The following is an 18170-nucleotide window of genomic DNA, read 5'->3' as shown; positions in this document are numbered from 1 at the left end:
AAACAGTGATGTTAAATATTAGTTAATATTATGAGTTCGATGATAAAGGGAGAGAATAAAAGGAAGATAAAAGGAGGAAACAATGGGTCTTTTTCAAAGTTATGCAAATTCAGCGCAGGTGTGTGGCCAGAGCAGATTCCCAGGAAAAGTTTTACATTTAATAGGATAATGCAGCAAACTGGAGCTGTCACACACACACACACACACACACACACACACACACACACACACACACATGCACAGACCAGGGCAAGTTTAACCTTGACATGCTTTGATGATTTGTTTTGAGCTGTTTCGCAGGAAGATGTGGAAGTTTGCGTTTTAGGACAATTACATTAATTACTGTGTCAGATGAATATAAGCAATCACGGAGAAACTGTCGGCCGAGACATATGTTCACATGTTTCAGCAGACTGGGGCTCGGTATAGCTGCTGTTTCATTATCTATTTTAATCTGTAATGGGAACCGCATTAGCTGATGCCTCACACACCACACTCTGGGATATTTGTCATGTCTCTTCCAGCAGACTTACACGTCTTTGGATGCTGGGAGGAGACCGGAGCATCATGCAAACATGTGAGCAGGCAAACTTTACAGTCTACTGGGAGTCTTCAAACTCGTGCATGTTCCCTGAAGTGACTTTCATTAAGCTGCAGACATTTGAAGTGGTTTTGCCCCGGGGACCCTGATATGAAAAGGTTTTGGTTCCTGTTAAATTGTTGAGATGTCATACAACCTGTCTTCTCTGTTAAAGAAGCAAAACTTAGGAAGTGTCTGCTGACTGTCAGTTGAAAGTATGTCATAATTTTAATGCTTTCAATAGAGGTGTTGAATCATGGCTAAAGGAGAATCACACCCCTGCACAGTCACATGTGTATTTTAAGCCTCCTGTTTTGTCTTTTCCCTTTTCATCTATTTTAACTTTTAAAAAAGCCTCCTGCGGACAGGTGTTGTAAATTAGGATTTCACCATAAACACTAAATGCAGTGCATCTGGTGCTTGAACTGTATGCTGCAGCTCCTATGATATTGTAATGTCCATGTCAAATAAAATAAACTCAACAGACATGAACACTGACAAAGGCATTCAGACTGATGAGATTAAAACTTAAAAACAGCACCGGGCCAAACTACAACAATAACTATAAATGTAATATTCAGCTCACTTAGTCTAAAACACTTTAATGTCAGGCTTTACTATATCAAGCGATTGAAAAATCTCTTCTGAAGGCTGATAAGAAAGGACTATTTCGAATTTTATGACTCATATCCATGGCGGTATTCCCAAAATTCCCCTTCAGCATCCCTGTCCCTTTGTCTCTCTGCACCAATAATATTCCCTCCTCTCCAATATCAGCCTTTTTCCTAAAAGGCTTTTAGTTTTGGGCCACCTGTCGACTGGCAATTAATTAAAGCCCTCAAAAGAAATGATGGACTGAGAGCATTAGGCAGCGTCCCAGCTCTAATAATACAGAGCACATGCATACCACACAATACCAAACACACACACACACACACACACACACACATGCACAGTCACTGTATGCACTGGTATGAACACACACTCACAGGAGTGCCAGTGTACACACATACGCTCGTCCATACATGCACATGAGGTGCAGCAGCATTAGCACCCTCCCACCCCCCCGACCCATCCCTCTCCTTGTTTTAATCAGTCAATTCCTATATTTCTATTTCCTCCTCATTAATCACCCTGCTCCCAGTCCTCCAGGCTCTCATGGAGTGAATTACACACTGGAGTGCCGTGCCAATTCAAGTAAGTGAATTTCCCCCAACAGGGAAATATAACTGTCAACACAGAGCAGCTCCCTCCGACCGGCACTACTCTCTCTGTCTCTCTCTCTCTCTCTCTCTTTCTCTCTCTCTCTCACTCACTCTCTCTCTCTGTCACTCTGTCCCACACTCATCTCTCTAACCTCGGTCCCCACCTCAGTCTCTCATCTTTTATATCCTCCGATTTTGCCTGCTGACTCGGGATGCTCTGGCTTGGACGATGCCCCAAACCCATAATCCCTCTAATATGTATGGGGATGAGTGAACATGGATAGAAGAATGGCATATGTATGTTATGTGTGTGTGTGTGTGTGTGTGTGTGTGTGTGTCAGAATGGATGTATGTGCACGAGCTGCGTGGAATGCATGTGATGATGTGTGTCGGTGCATACGAGCTTGTGAATGTGTATTTGTGGTGTGTGCAAGCATGTGTATCTGTGTGTTTCAGTGCAGTCTTGGTGTGTAAATGTGTGTGTGTGTGTGTGTGCGTCTGTGTGTGTGTGTGGCCCCCTCCTCATGGCAGCAGTGTGGTTTGGAGGAGACATGTCGAGTTTCCTGTCTTCAAAGACAACCCGTCATTATTACAGGCCAACCATCCACACCATCCGTTCGGCACAGGAAACCCCTTCCTCCTTCCTCTCCCTCTCCCTCTCCCTCTCTCTCTCTCTCTCTCTCTCTCCCCCCCTCGATCGCTGCCACTCTCACAGCTTCATTCACATGGAAAGATGTCTCTGTCCTCTGTTTTATATTTCAGCGCTCACTTGTTCTCTTCTCTTTAACTTATTGTTTTCCCTTTCTCACTCTCTCTCTCCTGTCTGTGGTGGAACTCGAGTTCGCTGTGAAACTGAGAAGCTTCTACAGCCATGTGGCAACACAAACCCAGACACAGACCGAGACATAAACACACGCACACACACACACACACACACACACACAAGAAACACACTTTCACAATGAATGCGGGGATCGATCACCCGGAGGGAGTTGCATAAATCATGTTTATATGGCATTGCCCCTTTATTTGGCGAAGTCCAGTGTTATACAGTTCCCACCAGACTTATAGATTGAGCCAATTCAGTAAACAGTGTATAAACAACAAGTGAATTTCACAGCGAGGCTCTGAAAACTTGACAGTGGACTGAACCGCACTGGGCTCACGGCAGCTAGGAGGCTTATCGCGGGGCCAGATGGACTCTGTGCGTACGTCACATCGCAAAAAAAAAAAAAAAAGGGCTCAAGAAGCGACCACACCTGGGCGAAATGACCCGAGCTGAAATGTTGTAATCGCACAAGCCTTGTTGCTTTGTCTGTTTTCGACACCTGCAACCACCCAACGAATGCGAATACGCTCTCATTCCAGAAGTGTAATGCATCCCATTTGGAAAATAATTGCCACCAGATGTTTATCTCTTGATTGTTCAAAAATGCTGATGATGAAGCCACTATTTTGTAAGGGTACTGTTACTGCAGAGTACCTGGAGGCATATCGTCTTGTGTGTGTGTGTGTGCATTTAAACGTTCCAGTCAACAATTACTTTTTAAATGAGGATCAATTCATTTTTTTCATATCTGGAGAAATAAAACTCCTAGAAACCACAACAGGAATTTGAGCGCCTCTTTTTCTCTTGAGCAACACAGAACTGTCTCTCTTTTTTTTTTTTTTTTTCCAGCATCCAGATCTCTTGTAAACACACACACACACACACACACACACACCACTCAGAGTGCCGCTCACCTCCCAGCGGTCTCTGCGGGGCTCCGTTGTGGCGAATGCGCGGCCCCGTGGGGCTCCCGTTGAGCTCCAAGCGGCCCTTTTTCCCCGGCGGCGGGAGGCTGCCGAGGTCCGGGCTGCCTCCCCTCCTCTCAGGACTGTCCTGCATGATGGGGCTCTCCCCTCCTCGCTCCATCCCCCTCCAAACTCCCGGAGGAGCTCCAGCCAGGGATAACGAGTCTAGACAAATTGAGGGGAAATGACAAGAGAGAAGTTGTCGCCCTGTTTGGATTTGTGGAAGCGCCCGTTTATGGAGGCAAAAGAGGTAGTTTTGATTTAACAGCCACACAGACAGTGAATAAGCTGCAGGAGATAAAACATCGGCAACAGCAGTGGATTGGTTTCAGCCATGACAGCATAAAGGGAGAGAGAGAGAAAGAGAGAGAGAAAGAGAGAGAGAGAGAGAGAGAGAGAGGGAGGGTTGTGCATCGGTGTTTGTGGAGAATGTAAACTGGGCTCTGTGGGCAGGCAGGGATGGCGTAAGGTCGCTTGTATGTGTGTGTGGTGAGCATGATTACGTATACATTGTTATAAATGAGTACATATGTACTGTACATGTGCGCTACTCTGCCCCCCAAACACACACACACACACACACACACACACACATGCATGAGAGTGTGTGCCCTTTGGGTTAGTGTCCCCTGATAAGAGAGTGTCAGCCAAACATCTAATACAGGGTAATGCCATTAGAAACTCTGCCAGGCCAGACGGAGGACACACGCCAAGTATCAAAGAGCAGCCAGCTCTTTCAGGCCAAATGGACTGCTCTTATTTACATACTAGTCCCTGGACAACGTCTGCCAGCATGTGTGACCCTCAGCAGAGACACAGAGAGGAAGAGAGAGAGAGAGGGGACAAGGAATTGTGAGTGGAAAATGGGGAAGGAGAGAGAGAGAGAGAGAGAGAGAGAGAAAGAGAGAGAGAGGAGGGCAAAAGCGAGGACGGTTTTCATATTAGAGGATGGAAATCAAGTTAGTGACCAGATATGAGAGTGGAAAAACACAGAGAGGTCAACGCACTGACAGACACTGGCGGGCAATTCACCAGAACAAATGAGGGGGAATCCATGGTTATTGTCTGAGTGTGGCATATTCCACCGAGCTTGATTAGAATCTGCCTCCCTCTCTTAATAGTTTTTACAGCTTTTACTGCTCCGGCTGTCATGACTCTCCACAAAAAAGACAATGTTTTCACACTGCGGTCTCTCCCTCTCCCTCCCTCCCTCCCCTCTCTCTTCTCTCTTCTCTTCTCTCTTCTCTTCTCTTCTCTTCTCTTCTCTTCTCTTCTCTTCTCTTCTCTTCTCCGTCTTCCCTCTATCCCTTTGTCTCTCTTTCTCTCCACCTCTCATTTCTGCAACACTGCCCTGCTGAAAAATACCAATCTGCCACAAAAAAAAAGACCCCCCTCCCCCCCCCCCCCCCCCCCCCCCCCCCCCCCCCCAAAAAAAAAAAAAAAAAAAAAAAAAAAAAACGTCCTCAATCTGAGAAGAATTAAGAGCTTGGGCAAAATTTCAAAAATGAATAATAAATTAAAAACATTAGCCTTGGCGTGATTAAAAAGTGTGGGAGGCAGAGACCAAAAATGCAAGTGGCAGAGTTTAATAAGAGCGGCATTAAAAAAAAAAAAAAAAAAAAAGTTCAAAGAGCTACGCTGAGTGGAAAGCAATGTGCTCGAGTGCGACTACAGTGGTAGCTATAATTCACATGGTGGGGCTTGCTAAGGAACAGGGAGCCTTTGCATATAAATCTAACCACTAACAATGCTGTAGCTACAGTAAAGAACAACAGAATATAGTGTAACTCTGAGTGAAATACGCAGCCCGCCTGTGACAGCCACTTCCAGTAAGGGCTTGTTAAAAACTCCTCTTCGGCGCGAGGTAAGGTGTGTAACTCTCCCTGGCAATCTGTCCAACATCACTTGAGTGTGCACGGTGACCTCTGCAGACTACAGGGAAGCTGAGCCAAGAGCCATCAGCGGAGATAATCTCATACCACAGAGTCTCACAGTTTCACTTCTTCCTTTAACAAACTCCCCTTTAATCCAAATGAATGGGTTAAATTAGGAGATTCTGCCCCGTATCTTACAGGTCCTAACCTGAGCCTGTGCACAGCTACGGCTACTGGCGATCCCTATCAAGACCTGGCCTCGCCGACATCTCACCATCTCACTCCAAACACACAGGCACACACACACACACACACAGACAGACACACACATGCTAACAGATACACACAACTTCCCAGCATCTAAGGATCTTTGAAAGCATCCTGCTTTACTTAAATTTGGCATTTGACCCAAGAGAGATAAGTCATGTTATCATGTTATGCATTTTTGTCCCCACTACACTGGGTGGCATCTGAAAGATTACATGTACCAGCTCAAAACACAGATCTCTTGAAATTCAGTCCAGTAATTGCATTAAAATGATATGTGGATATTAACATGTGCTGTTAAAAAGAAAGGTTTAAGGACAGTTATTGCATAAGGGAAGCAAAACAACAACAACAAAAAGTCCCATTCAGCAAACTGCAGCTGCTATGAAGGATTCAGGCTCCGCAAATTCTGGAAATAAAAGTCTCTTTCCAGTAGTGGAGAATTGTGTTATGGAGTTGTGAATAATATATTGTGTGTAAGGATGTGATAGTTTATAAAATATTAAGGTGTGATTCAGACAATGCGAGGAAGCAGCCTGTGGATCAGGGAGCCACACGGGGCGTTGTTTTCAGTACCGGGACGTCCCGACTTCTCACTGCTCTGACTTTCCTATCCGGTCCAGCAAAATATCCTCATTCATTCATTCATTCATTCATTCATTGCCTGTACTGCAGCTGTCTTAATTTCTTGACTTTTCTACATTCTCCCCCGCTTTCTGTCTTTCCTTCTCTCTGCATTCAGCCTTTACATTTTAACCACATCATAACGGTGCTGAATGTAAAGTAAATAATAGATAGGGTGTGGGCGTCTGTGCCTAGATATCACAGTTCGTTCATACTGAAACACGACTGATAAATGCTAATCTATTTTATACAATTATTATGGGCGTGTTGAGCAATAACCTCTTGCACTAAGACACACTTCAGACAAGTGAGGGCAAGACTTGATAACTTCTGATGACGGTCTACATCAGTGGCACAGGTGGCCAGTAAACTAATGCATGTAGCAACACAGCGGCCAGCACCGAGTCACTTTGGGTTGTTATCAACTTCATAAGCCATCATTGACTTCCTACATCCATTTGTGCTGCGTCGTACGGACCGTGATAGCTGAGGCAGTTAATAGAGAGGAGATAAGAGGCGCTGTTACGTTTCTGCTTTGGAGACGGGAACGAATTTAATGCCTTTTTGATAACGAAAGGGTCATGACACATTTCCCAACATATTGCTTCTCTGGGCAACTGTCACACTTATCAGAGAAACACTAAAATTCATTCCTCACCGTTTTTTTTATCCTACTATATCGCCGATACTGAGAGATAATATCAACAAGATGTGAAGATAAGCGTCTATCATATTCTGCATTATTACACGCTCATTGTCTTCTTGGTAATAAAAGGGCAATAGCCTCACCTCTAAATATTTATGCAATGAGGAAACCTGATATTTGATAGAAAAACGCTCTTTAGAGAAAAAAAACACACACACACACACACACTTTTGTCCCACATCATTTCTGATACCGAGCCATCATCACATTTTGACAATAAGCCACTATCAAATTCCACATTATTACACGTTCTAGACATAACAAATACATAATGAGGGCCAAAGACAAGATTGTAGAGGAAAAATGCAGACACACCCAAAGAAATGGAAGAGTACGACATGACAACAAACACACCTATAAACAATATGTCGAGCTCAAAGACATAAACACACACAAACAGAGGCTAACATGTAATTCAAAGCCAGTCTAAACTCTACAAATCAGACGCCTGACAAACACTGATTGGTAGTCCCATCCATTTGAAAGACATACGGTATAATGACTGTTGTAAAGAAGTGTAAAGTAGGGGCTGCAGCAGAGCGAACTCGGAGGAGTCCAAGAAACTGTTTTCCTATTTCCACTTTTTCATTACCTCAGTCACTGTTTCATTTGACTCCCCTCTGTTTTTTTTTTATCTCGCTCATTCTCTCTCGTGTCTCCCTTTCTCTCGCTGGCTCTTTGTGGGGTTTATTCGTCTGAACTTTTGAAAAATACTTTTGTAAACCAAAGTCGTATCCAGCTGTTTATGGAGTCATGCCTTTGATGAAGCAGGAAATATGGATGATACAGGTGGCTTAAATGTGAATTTAAAGCAATATAAAGTTTCAGCAAATGCAATCAGCTTTTAAGATGGAACGAGGCAGAATCCTTAGTGTCTTTTTGTTGGATAATCACCTTCAGCTCCTTGCATGCACTTACACACACACACACACACACGCTCCCTCAGAGCACCCATTGTAATAAGCTGTGGGTGAAACAAAGAGCAGCAAATGGCATATTTCAGCTTTGGAGCTTACAAACCCTAACCCATAATGCACAGAGATTCACAAAAGTTAACACACTCAGCCTCTGCAGCAGGATAACGTGTTTGACCTGCGCATGGCAAAAATAAAACTTGTTTGAATGAGATTAATAGCTGAATCTCCACGAAACATTTCTGCCGGAAGACATTGTGCATTGTGAGGCTTTCAAACAGAGCAAATCAAATGAACCAGAGGGTGGACACTTAAAGAAGAAAAGCCAAACTCACATAGCCTTGCTGCGGCCTCTCCTGCTCTAACTGCCTGTCCTCTGCTTAGCTCAGTATCTCTCTAACCGTTGTGATATGACTCTACTAATAAAGGGTTGTGCCTTAAACATGCAAACCAGACAGAGAGAGTGAGCGAGAACGGCCAATGAGGGCATTATTAGCACTGATAGCAGGGAGAACGGGAGAGGCGTCAGTTATAGGAAAATGTCACCAGATAGGCCGTTCTTCCTGCTAAAGATGCACTTTTATAGCGGGGCTATTAGGCTATTGGCTAATGCCCCGGCTCTACAGCGCAGATAAAGGATGGGCAGAGGAGGAAGAGCGATATTAAAAGCCCTGATGTCAAATTACAGGCACGCACACACACGCAGGTACACACGTATATGCACAGGGAGTACATATACATACACAGATACGCAAAGCTGTGCAGTGAAGTTGAGATGTGCTGAACAGCCTATCAGCACGGCTCAGTCTCACACACTGCTCCATACTGCACATTCTCCACATGTATGCCAGGCTACACACACACACACTTTCACACACTGCACACACTCATAACAACCGGCACAAAACCAAATCCCGCGTCTGAACATCTTGCACCTCCACTCATAGCTCCAGGATCACATTCATAACGGGTAATTGCTTTGGTTTATGATTCACAGAATTACAAAAAAAAAAAAAAAATCCTGAAAGCAAAATGGAGATGAAAATTAAATGTTTTTATGTGACTGTTTATGAGGAATGATTGCTGTTCGGGAGGGTTACATTATTGTGGAATTTGTTGTTTATGGCCATCAGATGTGTTACTGAGAGAGGGTTGTGATGTGGTGAAATGGGTAAGAGCTGGAGCGAGGGGGCGAGAGACCTTTATGGCAAACACACACGCACATTAATATGATTGTGCAAATTTGGTGTGCTGAGGAGAGGGCTGCCTGGTCTGAAACACTCACACACACAATCACACACACACAAACTGAGGAAAATAACCGAGGTGAGGGGGCGAGACTGAATCGAGGCCCTTCTGGCGAACTTGTTTAGCTCTCTCGTAAACATCTCATTTGATAAAACGGGAGAAAGAGTTAACAGTGGGGCTTTATGGCCTCGTCCCTCCTGCTAGTAGATGCACACACACTCGCTCACACACACACACACACACACACACACACAGACAGACACTCGGCCACACTAACCACAGCCAGCACGCTACACAGACTCTCTGCTTTAACACTTCCAGGGACCACACACTGACTCACAACCCAGTCACACACATAGGAGACAAATAGGACCCTGAGAAACAAACACATATGTGCGTACATGCAAACACACACATGCACAGACACACACACACACGCTTCCCTTAAACAGTGCTAAAAGACAGGCCTATCAAATGTGGAGGTGATGGACTGCTGTTGAGCTTCATGCAAAAGGCCATTGGGTATAACTATAACAGCGGCCAGGCAACAACTGCACTCACACACACACACACATTCACATACATACACACGCCCATGCCAATGCACATACCATGTACACACACCAATGCCAAACCCATCCACCGCAACAGTACACCAGCCTCACCAGAATGGGAATAACTGTGGGGGAGAGGAAGAGGGCGAACTGACCCCAAAGAACAAGCTGGGAAAACAGAAGCAGAGCTGCTGTCCACTACAGCCGTCTTTTAAAATCAGCCATTAGAGAGCATGAATTCATCATCAGGGCGCGTTGCAAGCCGTGGGGCGTCAGATGAAATATGCACGAGGCTGAATAGGAGACATTAGATTATAGTTATCTGCGAGGGAGAGCCTATGCAGAGCGGCGAGAGGTGGAGTGGGACGGGTCCCGTAGCCAGATAGAGGAGTATCATTAGTGCGCCTCGTCTCTCCCCACAGACCTTCTCCACTATCTAATCTGCAGTTTAATAGCGCAGACACACCCTTGATACATGTGAACAGATAACTGGGGTCACACAGGAAAGCAATAGGGGGAGAGAGAGGGGAGGCAGGAGGGTGATATTGCAATATTTTAATGAGACTGAAAAAAGAGGGGGAGAATTTTCTGATTGACGAAGAGGGTGTTTTATTTATCACTGTGCAGCTCATCCTGGGGTTCAAATTATTGTTTTAGCTGGAAAACAAGAGTGAGTTAAATCAGCATTATTCACGAGGACCTGCCTTTAAAATGACATTATTGCCTTGCAGGAAGTTACAGCTCATCCCTAAATGAGCAATGAGCAAATAATTATGAGTAAATATTTTAAATTCTAGCTACTGAGTCAAAAGCCAAGCTTAAAAGGCCAACAGAGTCTGCATAAAGTGCATCAAATTGTCAACCAGAGATAATGTGCACATCAAAATGAGGGTCTTGAGTCTCCTCCTCACCAGAGCTGGAAATATCCACAACCAGGCCTCCTACTGCACAGTGAAAGATAAATAAAACCTGTTTTTTTTTTTCTTCTATTTTGATACGCACTAACACGGCGTTACAGATCAACCCCTTCAAATGCTGAGAAAGTGTGTGCGCCCTGCCAACTTTTAACATCTAAGCAAACTTTGAACAGGCAGGGAGAAATCTGGTCTGGGTGCAGAAGGTCTCCCATCACGCTGACTGAAACGAATTCATTTTTCATCGCGGCCGGCTCACAGAGTTTGGTGGATTTCTTTTTTCTTTCTTTCTTTCTTTCTTTTTTTTTTTTGGAGGATCAGGGGTTACTCAAACACACAGACGCGTTATGGAGAGGAGAAAATGGTGACGCGCAGTGTGCCTGGTGGCTGGTAACGCGTTACAGTAGCCTACTTACATTACTTTCCCAGTGATGAGTAGGCTCATATAAAGAATTGTTGTTTTAATTTTATTAATGCTGCTGCATGTGACCATACTCAATAAACCATTACTTTTGTTTTCTACTGAGAATATCAAGCTGATGTTAAATTATCCGGAAAAAACACAATTATATCCGCTTCATGCGGCTGAACAAGAAGTGTTAAAAAGACTGATTTCTTTGAGGGGAAAAATAATCCCATTTTTTTGATGCAGTCCCGTAAATTGACAACCAAAACACTGATGTGCCAGTTGTTTAGAAGAGAGGAAAGTGAGTTAGTCTGGTTTGTAAAGGTAAGCGAGGATGCAGTTGTGTCTGTAAAGTGTGGAGCTTAAGGAGCAGGGTAACGAAATACTGCAGCCGGTGAGGGTAAATAAAGTACCAATGTTGAGGAGCAGCGAGTGTTGTGTTAGTTTTATGGTAAACTGGCCAACACTACCTGGCTTTTATTCCCCAGTAGTTTCCATGTCTGAGCTGACATGTTAAACTCGGCTTCTGAGCCACACGAGTTTCCACAGCTAAACAAAAGTTGCGCGTCTCTTTAATTCTCCCTTTACTACAGACTTGGGGCCTAATCTCTGGCAGGAGCTTTCAGCATTTAGCGGAGCACAAACTATTGCTCATGACAAGATGGTCTGCGGAGAGACTGGTTCTCATTTAGCCGAACGCATTTGGCTTTGGTCTCTATTGATTACAGAAAGTAAAGAGGCTTTTTTTGTCCAAACGTTTTCAAACTTCCTCTTCAGACCCGTGTTGTGGCATTGGAGCTCTCGTTTTATTTTGCCTTGCCTTTTCATGTAATGTATCTCTATATTAATTTTTTATCCATTTGAATAGACAATAATGTTGCTATACAGATATTAATTTTACTTTTTTGGTATCCCTGGTTTTGTCTCGGGTAAAGGGCGCCAGCAGCTGCACTAACAAGAGATTAATGTTAGTTAAAATGATTAATTCATGATGTGTCTCGTTTACTGATGAATATGCTGTTTTCTGCTTATTTAAATTAAGGGTATGATTTTATTTAAACCGAGAGTGTGTTAATCAGAAACTTCCCTCAGCCCACACTCCCACAGTGACGGTTCAGTAATTATTTAAAAAGTTAAACAGTGGACAGATTGTTGTCATTTTGTAACATGATTTTCTGACAAGGTTTTGTTGCTTTTATGAAAGGGAGGACACACACACACACACACACACACACACACACATACACGCAACCTACAGAGAGTCTATAAAGTTTTGATGAAATTTATTCTGTGTGAATTAAATTCGTATACAACTTTTGCTGTAACCTCCCAGGATAAGGTTGTGAAGGTGGTCAAATGAATAAAAACTATTATTTAAAAAAGAAAAATATATAAACCTCTTATTAATGACAACATCGAGGGTTGATGTTTTAATTTCCTTTTAAAAGCTGCATCTGTATTTGATTTAATTGCTGCATGTGCATTTTATTTTTAATATTTATAACACAAATAAGCTTTAGTTTAAAAAACAAACAAACAAACAAAAAACTTATAGCTACATTAACACAGCCCACAATGCCAGTACACCCTCACTGCTGAACCTCAGCATACACGGGTCAATTAGCCAGGTAAATATACTATATATTATTACAACAAATAAATTATTATATTCATTATATTAGCAATGTTACCGTTTAATAACGATAATTATTATAGTAATAATAACAATATTATCCGTTAATTATTAATTTGATTGATATTATTATAATATACGAATAATAATAATAATAATAATAATAATAATAATAATAATAATAATAATAATAATTTCAGTGGTTTCATCTAAGGAGCAGACTAATGGGATCCCTGTAGGCCATCTTTCACTTTGCTATAAAAAAAAATTTGCTTCTTCTTTCGTCATGTTTGAATTTAAGTCAGTATGACAGTATCGCTATGACTGGATTAGTGTATTTCCTCATGTAATTTAATATGATTTGTATGTTGAATGTGACTGGGGGTCAGCTGTGAGTGCAGATGAGCATGCAGGCAGTGGAGCCTTGGCTGTGTGGGGTCCGGAGCTGCAGCTACTCACTGTTTACGGCGTGTCTGTAGCGCTGCTGGCCGCTGACGAGGCTCTGTCCATTGATCAGGAGTATTGAATCCAGGGCTGGGCTTGGGTCGGCTCTCAGGTATGGATCACACGGGACTGCTGATCTGGAGTCGGACCGGAGATCCACAAATTACAAAAAAAAAATTAGAAATAAACTTGAAGTTGCCGGTGGCGTCGCGGAGCGCAGAGCAGCGGACTGAGTGGAGAGATGGTCGGAGACAGAAGATGGACGGAGGATGTGTGTGCTTATCGTCTGTGGGGAAGTATAGTGGTGAGAAAAGTGTGCGTGTGTGTGTGTGTGTGTGTGTGTGTGTGTGTGTGTGTGTGTGCGAGAGAGAGAGAGAGAGAGAGAGAGAGAGAGAGAGAGAGAGAGAGAGAGAGAGAGAAAGAGTCTTTCTCAGGACCAGCAGTGATTTGTCTTGGTGCCGGGATTCTTCCTCACTGCACCGGAGCGCAGACCCAAACTTGCTTTAAAGGTGCAATCTGGACTCTTTTTTCCCTATTCTTCACGTTTTTGGTCCTTATTTCAGATCAAAAGCGTCTCTACGGCGCAAATCTGTCCTCCTGAACTCATGGCTTCATCCACGGGGAAAAAAGAAAAGCGCGTAACGCAACACAAACGGGAAGACGCTCGTGCGGAAACACCAGCAACTTGGCAAACCCGAGAGGAAAACAAACAAAAACCTCGGTAAAAATTTATTTTATAATAATAAAAAAAACGCGCACCAGTATCTGAGTCAATGGCGGGATCGATCGGTGTAAAGGTGCCGGCTTCCGATCTGAGTGTGTCACTTTCAATCTTTCCTGTGCCAGCAGGCGCACTGACTGATAGAGGGAGGAGAGGAGGAGAAGGGGAGGAGAGAGGAGAGAGAGAGGGTAGCGAAGGGGAGGAGGAGGGGGCGTCAAAACTAATCTGACCCGTGCTGGCTTTTTGTGGGCTCGATCTCGCTTGGAGCCCAAATAAAATGACACATCAACGTGTATTTGTCGAGATTGTTAAATTTCACTATTATTTCTCTCATGATAGGTCACATCACAATGCACTACTCTCTCTGCCTAACGTTATCTAATATGAAGGGTTATGCAGTTATTTTCTAAATCGCATTATTTTTACACGAAAATATTTTGGATCCCGGCAACAAAATCTCACCCAGCGGGAACAGAAGGGGGTGGCGGCGGCGGTTGCTGGTCTGTGGGGCCCATAATGAGTAACTGCCTGCAAGTCCTTGACATGAAAAAGATTGGGAGTTTTGTCTGTTCCTTTTCCCACGTTTACATACAGTATTTCTGCTTGGTGCAGCAATAGCTTATCGCTCCGCTATCACTGTTGCAGCTTCCCTCTAATAATACCCAGCAGGCCTCAGACATGCCAGTATCATCCCGCAGATAATCCGCCCAAGTTGAAGTCCATGCACTGATACACGTTAATCAGTAGCCTAATAATAAGTCAAGGATGATCTCTCTCTCTCTCTCTCTCTCTCTCTCTCTCTCTCTCTCTCTCTCTCTCTCTCTCTCTCTCTCTCCCCCCCCGTTATTAGACTCCCTGAGTCAATACAACAGCAGTGCACTGTTGATATCAGTTAATGATAAACCTGTGACTTGATAGACAGATGTCACTGCATGGTGTCTAATAGAGAAGGTCAAATGGCACTGAAACACGGCCTATAGGCCAATATCTTGCGAATACAAAATAATATGTGTTCAGAAAATATGTAGAAATATTAGGTTATAAGTTTTGAAATCTAATGTTGTGTCTTCAAACTTTTTTTTCCTTAGAGAAGAGAGAAATTAATCCAGTGGGGATGGGATAATTGCACACAGTTGCACTTGTTTGCAAAATCAGCAAACCTCGGTAACTTTCTGATTCGAGTCATACTTGTGGAATGGAGCTTTATCATTCTGCATTGTTTCACTATATTAAAAAAATATTTAAAAATCGATGGAACAAGTGAGACTGCATTGGAAATAAGTGTAATTATCTCTTCCAGTTGGCAGAATTGTTCTTTTTTTAAACTAAGATTTTAAATCTGAATATGAGAATGAATAACTTGATTCTTATAGTTTAAACTACCGTGGTTCATATTTGCACGTCCCACTATCTATGACCTGACGGTGGACTGCAACAAGGGAGTCTGTCATGCACATTTTAACAAGAGCATGCGCAACAGAATTGAGCAACACAAATGAAGCTACAGATTTGCAACATATGCAAAAGATGTTTGTGCGTAAAGCGTCCGTGCATCGTGCGCTCTAGTGTTTTTTGTTTTTTTTTTTTAACCGAGTGTTGAGGTGACATGGGAGGACTGTGGCGCACACCAGCGAGAAGGGGGATGGATTTCATCTTGTTGTTGGTCTGTGTGTGTTCGGCGCGCGGATGAGAAACAAACAGGGTCCACTAGAGTGCGAGACCCGCTCCACGTGTGTGCGCTTTGCGTCTGTGCGTCGCCAGTCGCGCGTAAAGGCTACCGGGCAAGAGGCACAAGCACATGCTTTTTGATGGTCCTTTAGGCCTTTTTATGGAGTTTTCTCCTCTTGATCAATGACAGGTAGATTTTTGCTTTAATTTGAATTATGAAAAAGATTTTCGAGATGAGTTCTTTTAAAGAGAGCTTTTAAAGTTAAAGACACTAAATTGTTAATCTTTACTGGAACTAAACGGTCTAACATTACCAAAACAGGGCTGACTATGGGCCATTCAGCCCTAATGAGAACCTGACCTGCCTGGAGGAGAGAAACAAGCAGGACTGAGGTTGTCAGATTTTATGAAGGCTAACTCTTTGCCACTTTGCCTTTGCATTAGTTTGGACATTTAACTGACGCTCGTTGATCCGGAGCGACTTAAAATGAGAGCAACAGAGAATACTGAAGCAGATCACCAATATTACCGAACTGTTAGAATAAAAGCACATCCAAACAGACTGAATAAAACAGTATGTCGTGCATTTGCCATGTGTCTAGAGCATTGCACTCACCTTTTTAATGAAAGTTGGTTATCAGCGCCAAAACATCGACACTTGGCAGCGCCGCTGCAGAGCTGCAGAGTCAGAATTAACAAGAAGCAGACAATGGCGAAGGGCCAGTCCGTTTCTCTCTGCTCATTCGTCAGTATTATTAAATATGATAATGACGGTGATGATGCCGGTGTGCGTGGCCGAGGCAGCTTTGCAGCAGCGTGGGAGTTTCTCGTGCTCACGTCTCGTGTTTTGATGATTTGGGATAATTGACATCTCACCAATTCTAATAGCCTATAGTGAAAATGCTTTCAAAGTGTGTGTGTGTGTGTGTGTGTGTGTGTGTGTGTGTGTGTGTGTGTGTGCGTGCGTGCATGTGCGTGCGTGCATGCGTGCGTAAAAGTGTTAAAGTGTTTGTGGGTGTTGTTTTTTATTTTTTCTTAAAATGCAATTATTCTGGATGTCTGAAAAAATAATGTTGGAAATTTACTCAGATTAACATGAGGCTACATGTGGCTGTTACAAGTCGCTGCTGATTTGTCGAGCCAGTGATTTTAATTTCATCGTAAAAGGCCCCTTAACCGAAAATAACTGTGGTAAAATCCATTTAAAGCTTTATTTCTCCATATACGAGCTGTTAAAACCAACGTGTTTGTGGTTTTTGGATAAGGCAATATTAAGCACCAAATGTCAGATTTACGCAGCAAACCTTTTCCCGTTTTTCGCAGGCAGTGACATTTTTGGTAACCACTAAAATGGGGGACCTGGAGCCAATTGTGCGTTATTGTGATAAATAATCGAAATGTGTTTTCAAACGAATTATAGGCCAATCGAAAACTTGGCCAAGCCTGAGTCCCACCCGGGACATTATTTTCAAAACTGACTTGTCTTGGCGTTGTTCCTTACAACTTTTACATTATTATTATTATTATTATTATTATTATTATTATTATTATTATGAAAGGTGCAGGCATTATCAAGGTATATCAACTTAAAGTTTTGATTCATCTCTACAAGCTGCATCCCCTGTACACTCGTCAACCAACAGAAGTTATTTTGGAGTAACGATATCAGCCTGACAAAATCATAATTACTGTCCTACTTTGAAGAAAGACAATAGGCTACAAAACACAATAGCATTTTCATATATATAATTAAACTACTAAACTATATTGTAAATCAAAACCTACTGCGTAAATTAGACGTTGGTTAATAGCAGCCAATTGCGTAAAATTCTCTTTAACGAGTCGACTCACTAAATAATATTTGGAGAGAATTATTTCCCCCGATACACCTACAAAATGTGGGGGACGAGATAATGAATAGAGCCCCGTGTAGACAAGTTAAATTTACAGATTTTGGCTTCATCTTGGAGAGAAGAAAATGAAATGCAATGAGGCGAATATCATGGGGCTTGTGAACATCACTGCTGCGTATTTATTCAAGGAAATGTTCTGGGTAGCACTTCACCTCATCATGCAAAGCCAGTCCTTGGCTATTCGGGTACAGCAGGCGTTGTGAATAATTGAAGCCTGGTTAGGGAATCCTTTGCCCTGCATTGCTTCTCCACTGCATCACTTACTAACTCAACCCCCCTCCCTCCTATCTATTTTCCATTTCTTGGGAAACTGGGAATCTAGGAACCATCGCTCATAAGCCCAAACAAGCGTAAAAGCTCCACAATGCCGTGAAATAAAATGAAAAATTGATCCCTGCAATAGCCCCGCTGGAAAACACGTTCAGAGGACTGGTGTGAATAATTGAAATGATTCTGTATCCCTGAAGCTTTAGTACGACATGATAGTAATTGTGAGGCAGTTAAAACTATTGAGCACAAAATATCCACAGGTAAGTCGAGACTCTCCGTGTGCGTGCGTTTGTGCCTGCGTGCATTGGTGTGTGTGTGTGTGTGTGTGTGTGTGTGTGTGTGTACAAGGCAGTAGCACAGGAGGTAAGAGGCTGGGGGGCCTGCTCGCAGAGGTTAAACGGGCTCCGTGCTCTGACTCCTCTCTGCACGTCATCT

The 18170-nt window shown here is 43.1% G+C and overlaps 1 protein-coding gene across 4 annotated transcripts in view; it reads right to left on the bottom strand.

The window, feature by feature from the left end:
* The window catches only part of satb2 (SATB homeobox 2), a 49368-nt gene extending 35376 nt beyond the window's left edge, over window positions 1–13992 (bottom strand). For 3 of the 4 annotated variants that reach the window (XM_030080845.1, XM_030080848.1, XM_030080849.1), the window contains exons 1-2: window positions 13179–13992; window positions 3529–3744 (exon numbers count right to left, since the gene is read on the bottom strand). In XM_030080845.1, coding sequence (XP_029936705.1) covers window positions 3529–3700 — 172 coding nt within the window. In that variant the 5' untranslated portion in view covers window positions 3701–3744; window positions 13179–13992. Of the gene's footprint in view, window positions 1–3528; window positions 3745–8299; window positions 8334–13178 lie in introns of those variants that run through there. The other variant, XM_030080846.1, reaches the window with a different exon arrangement.
* Between the last annotated feature and the right edge of the window lie 4178 nt (window positions 13993–18170).

The sequence above is a fragment of the Myripristis murdjan genome, chromosome 21 (genome assembly GCF_902150065.1).
Source record: "Myripristis murdjan chromosome 21, fMyrMur1.1, whole genome shotgun sequence".
NCBI classification, from domain to species: domain Eukaryota; kingdom Metazoa; phylum Chordata; class Actinopteri; order Holocentriformes; family Holocentridae; genus Myripristis; species Myripristis murdjan.
Note: the sequence above shows the minus strand (reverse complement) of the source record. Positions and strands in the feature narration are given on the sequence as shown.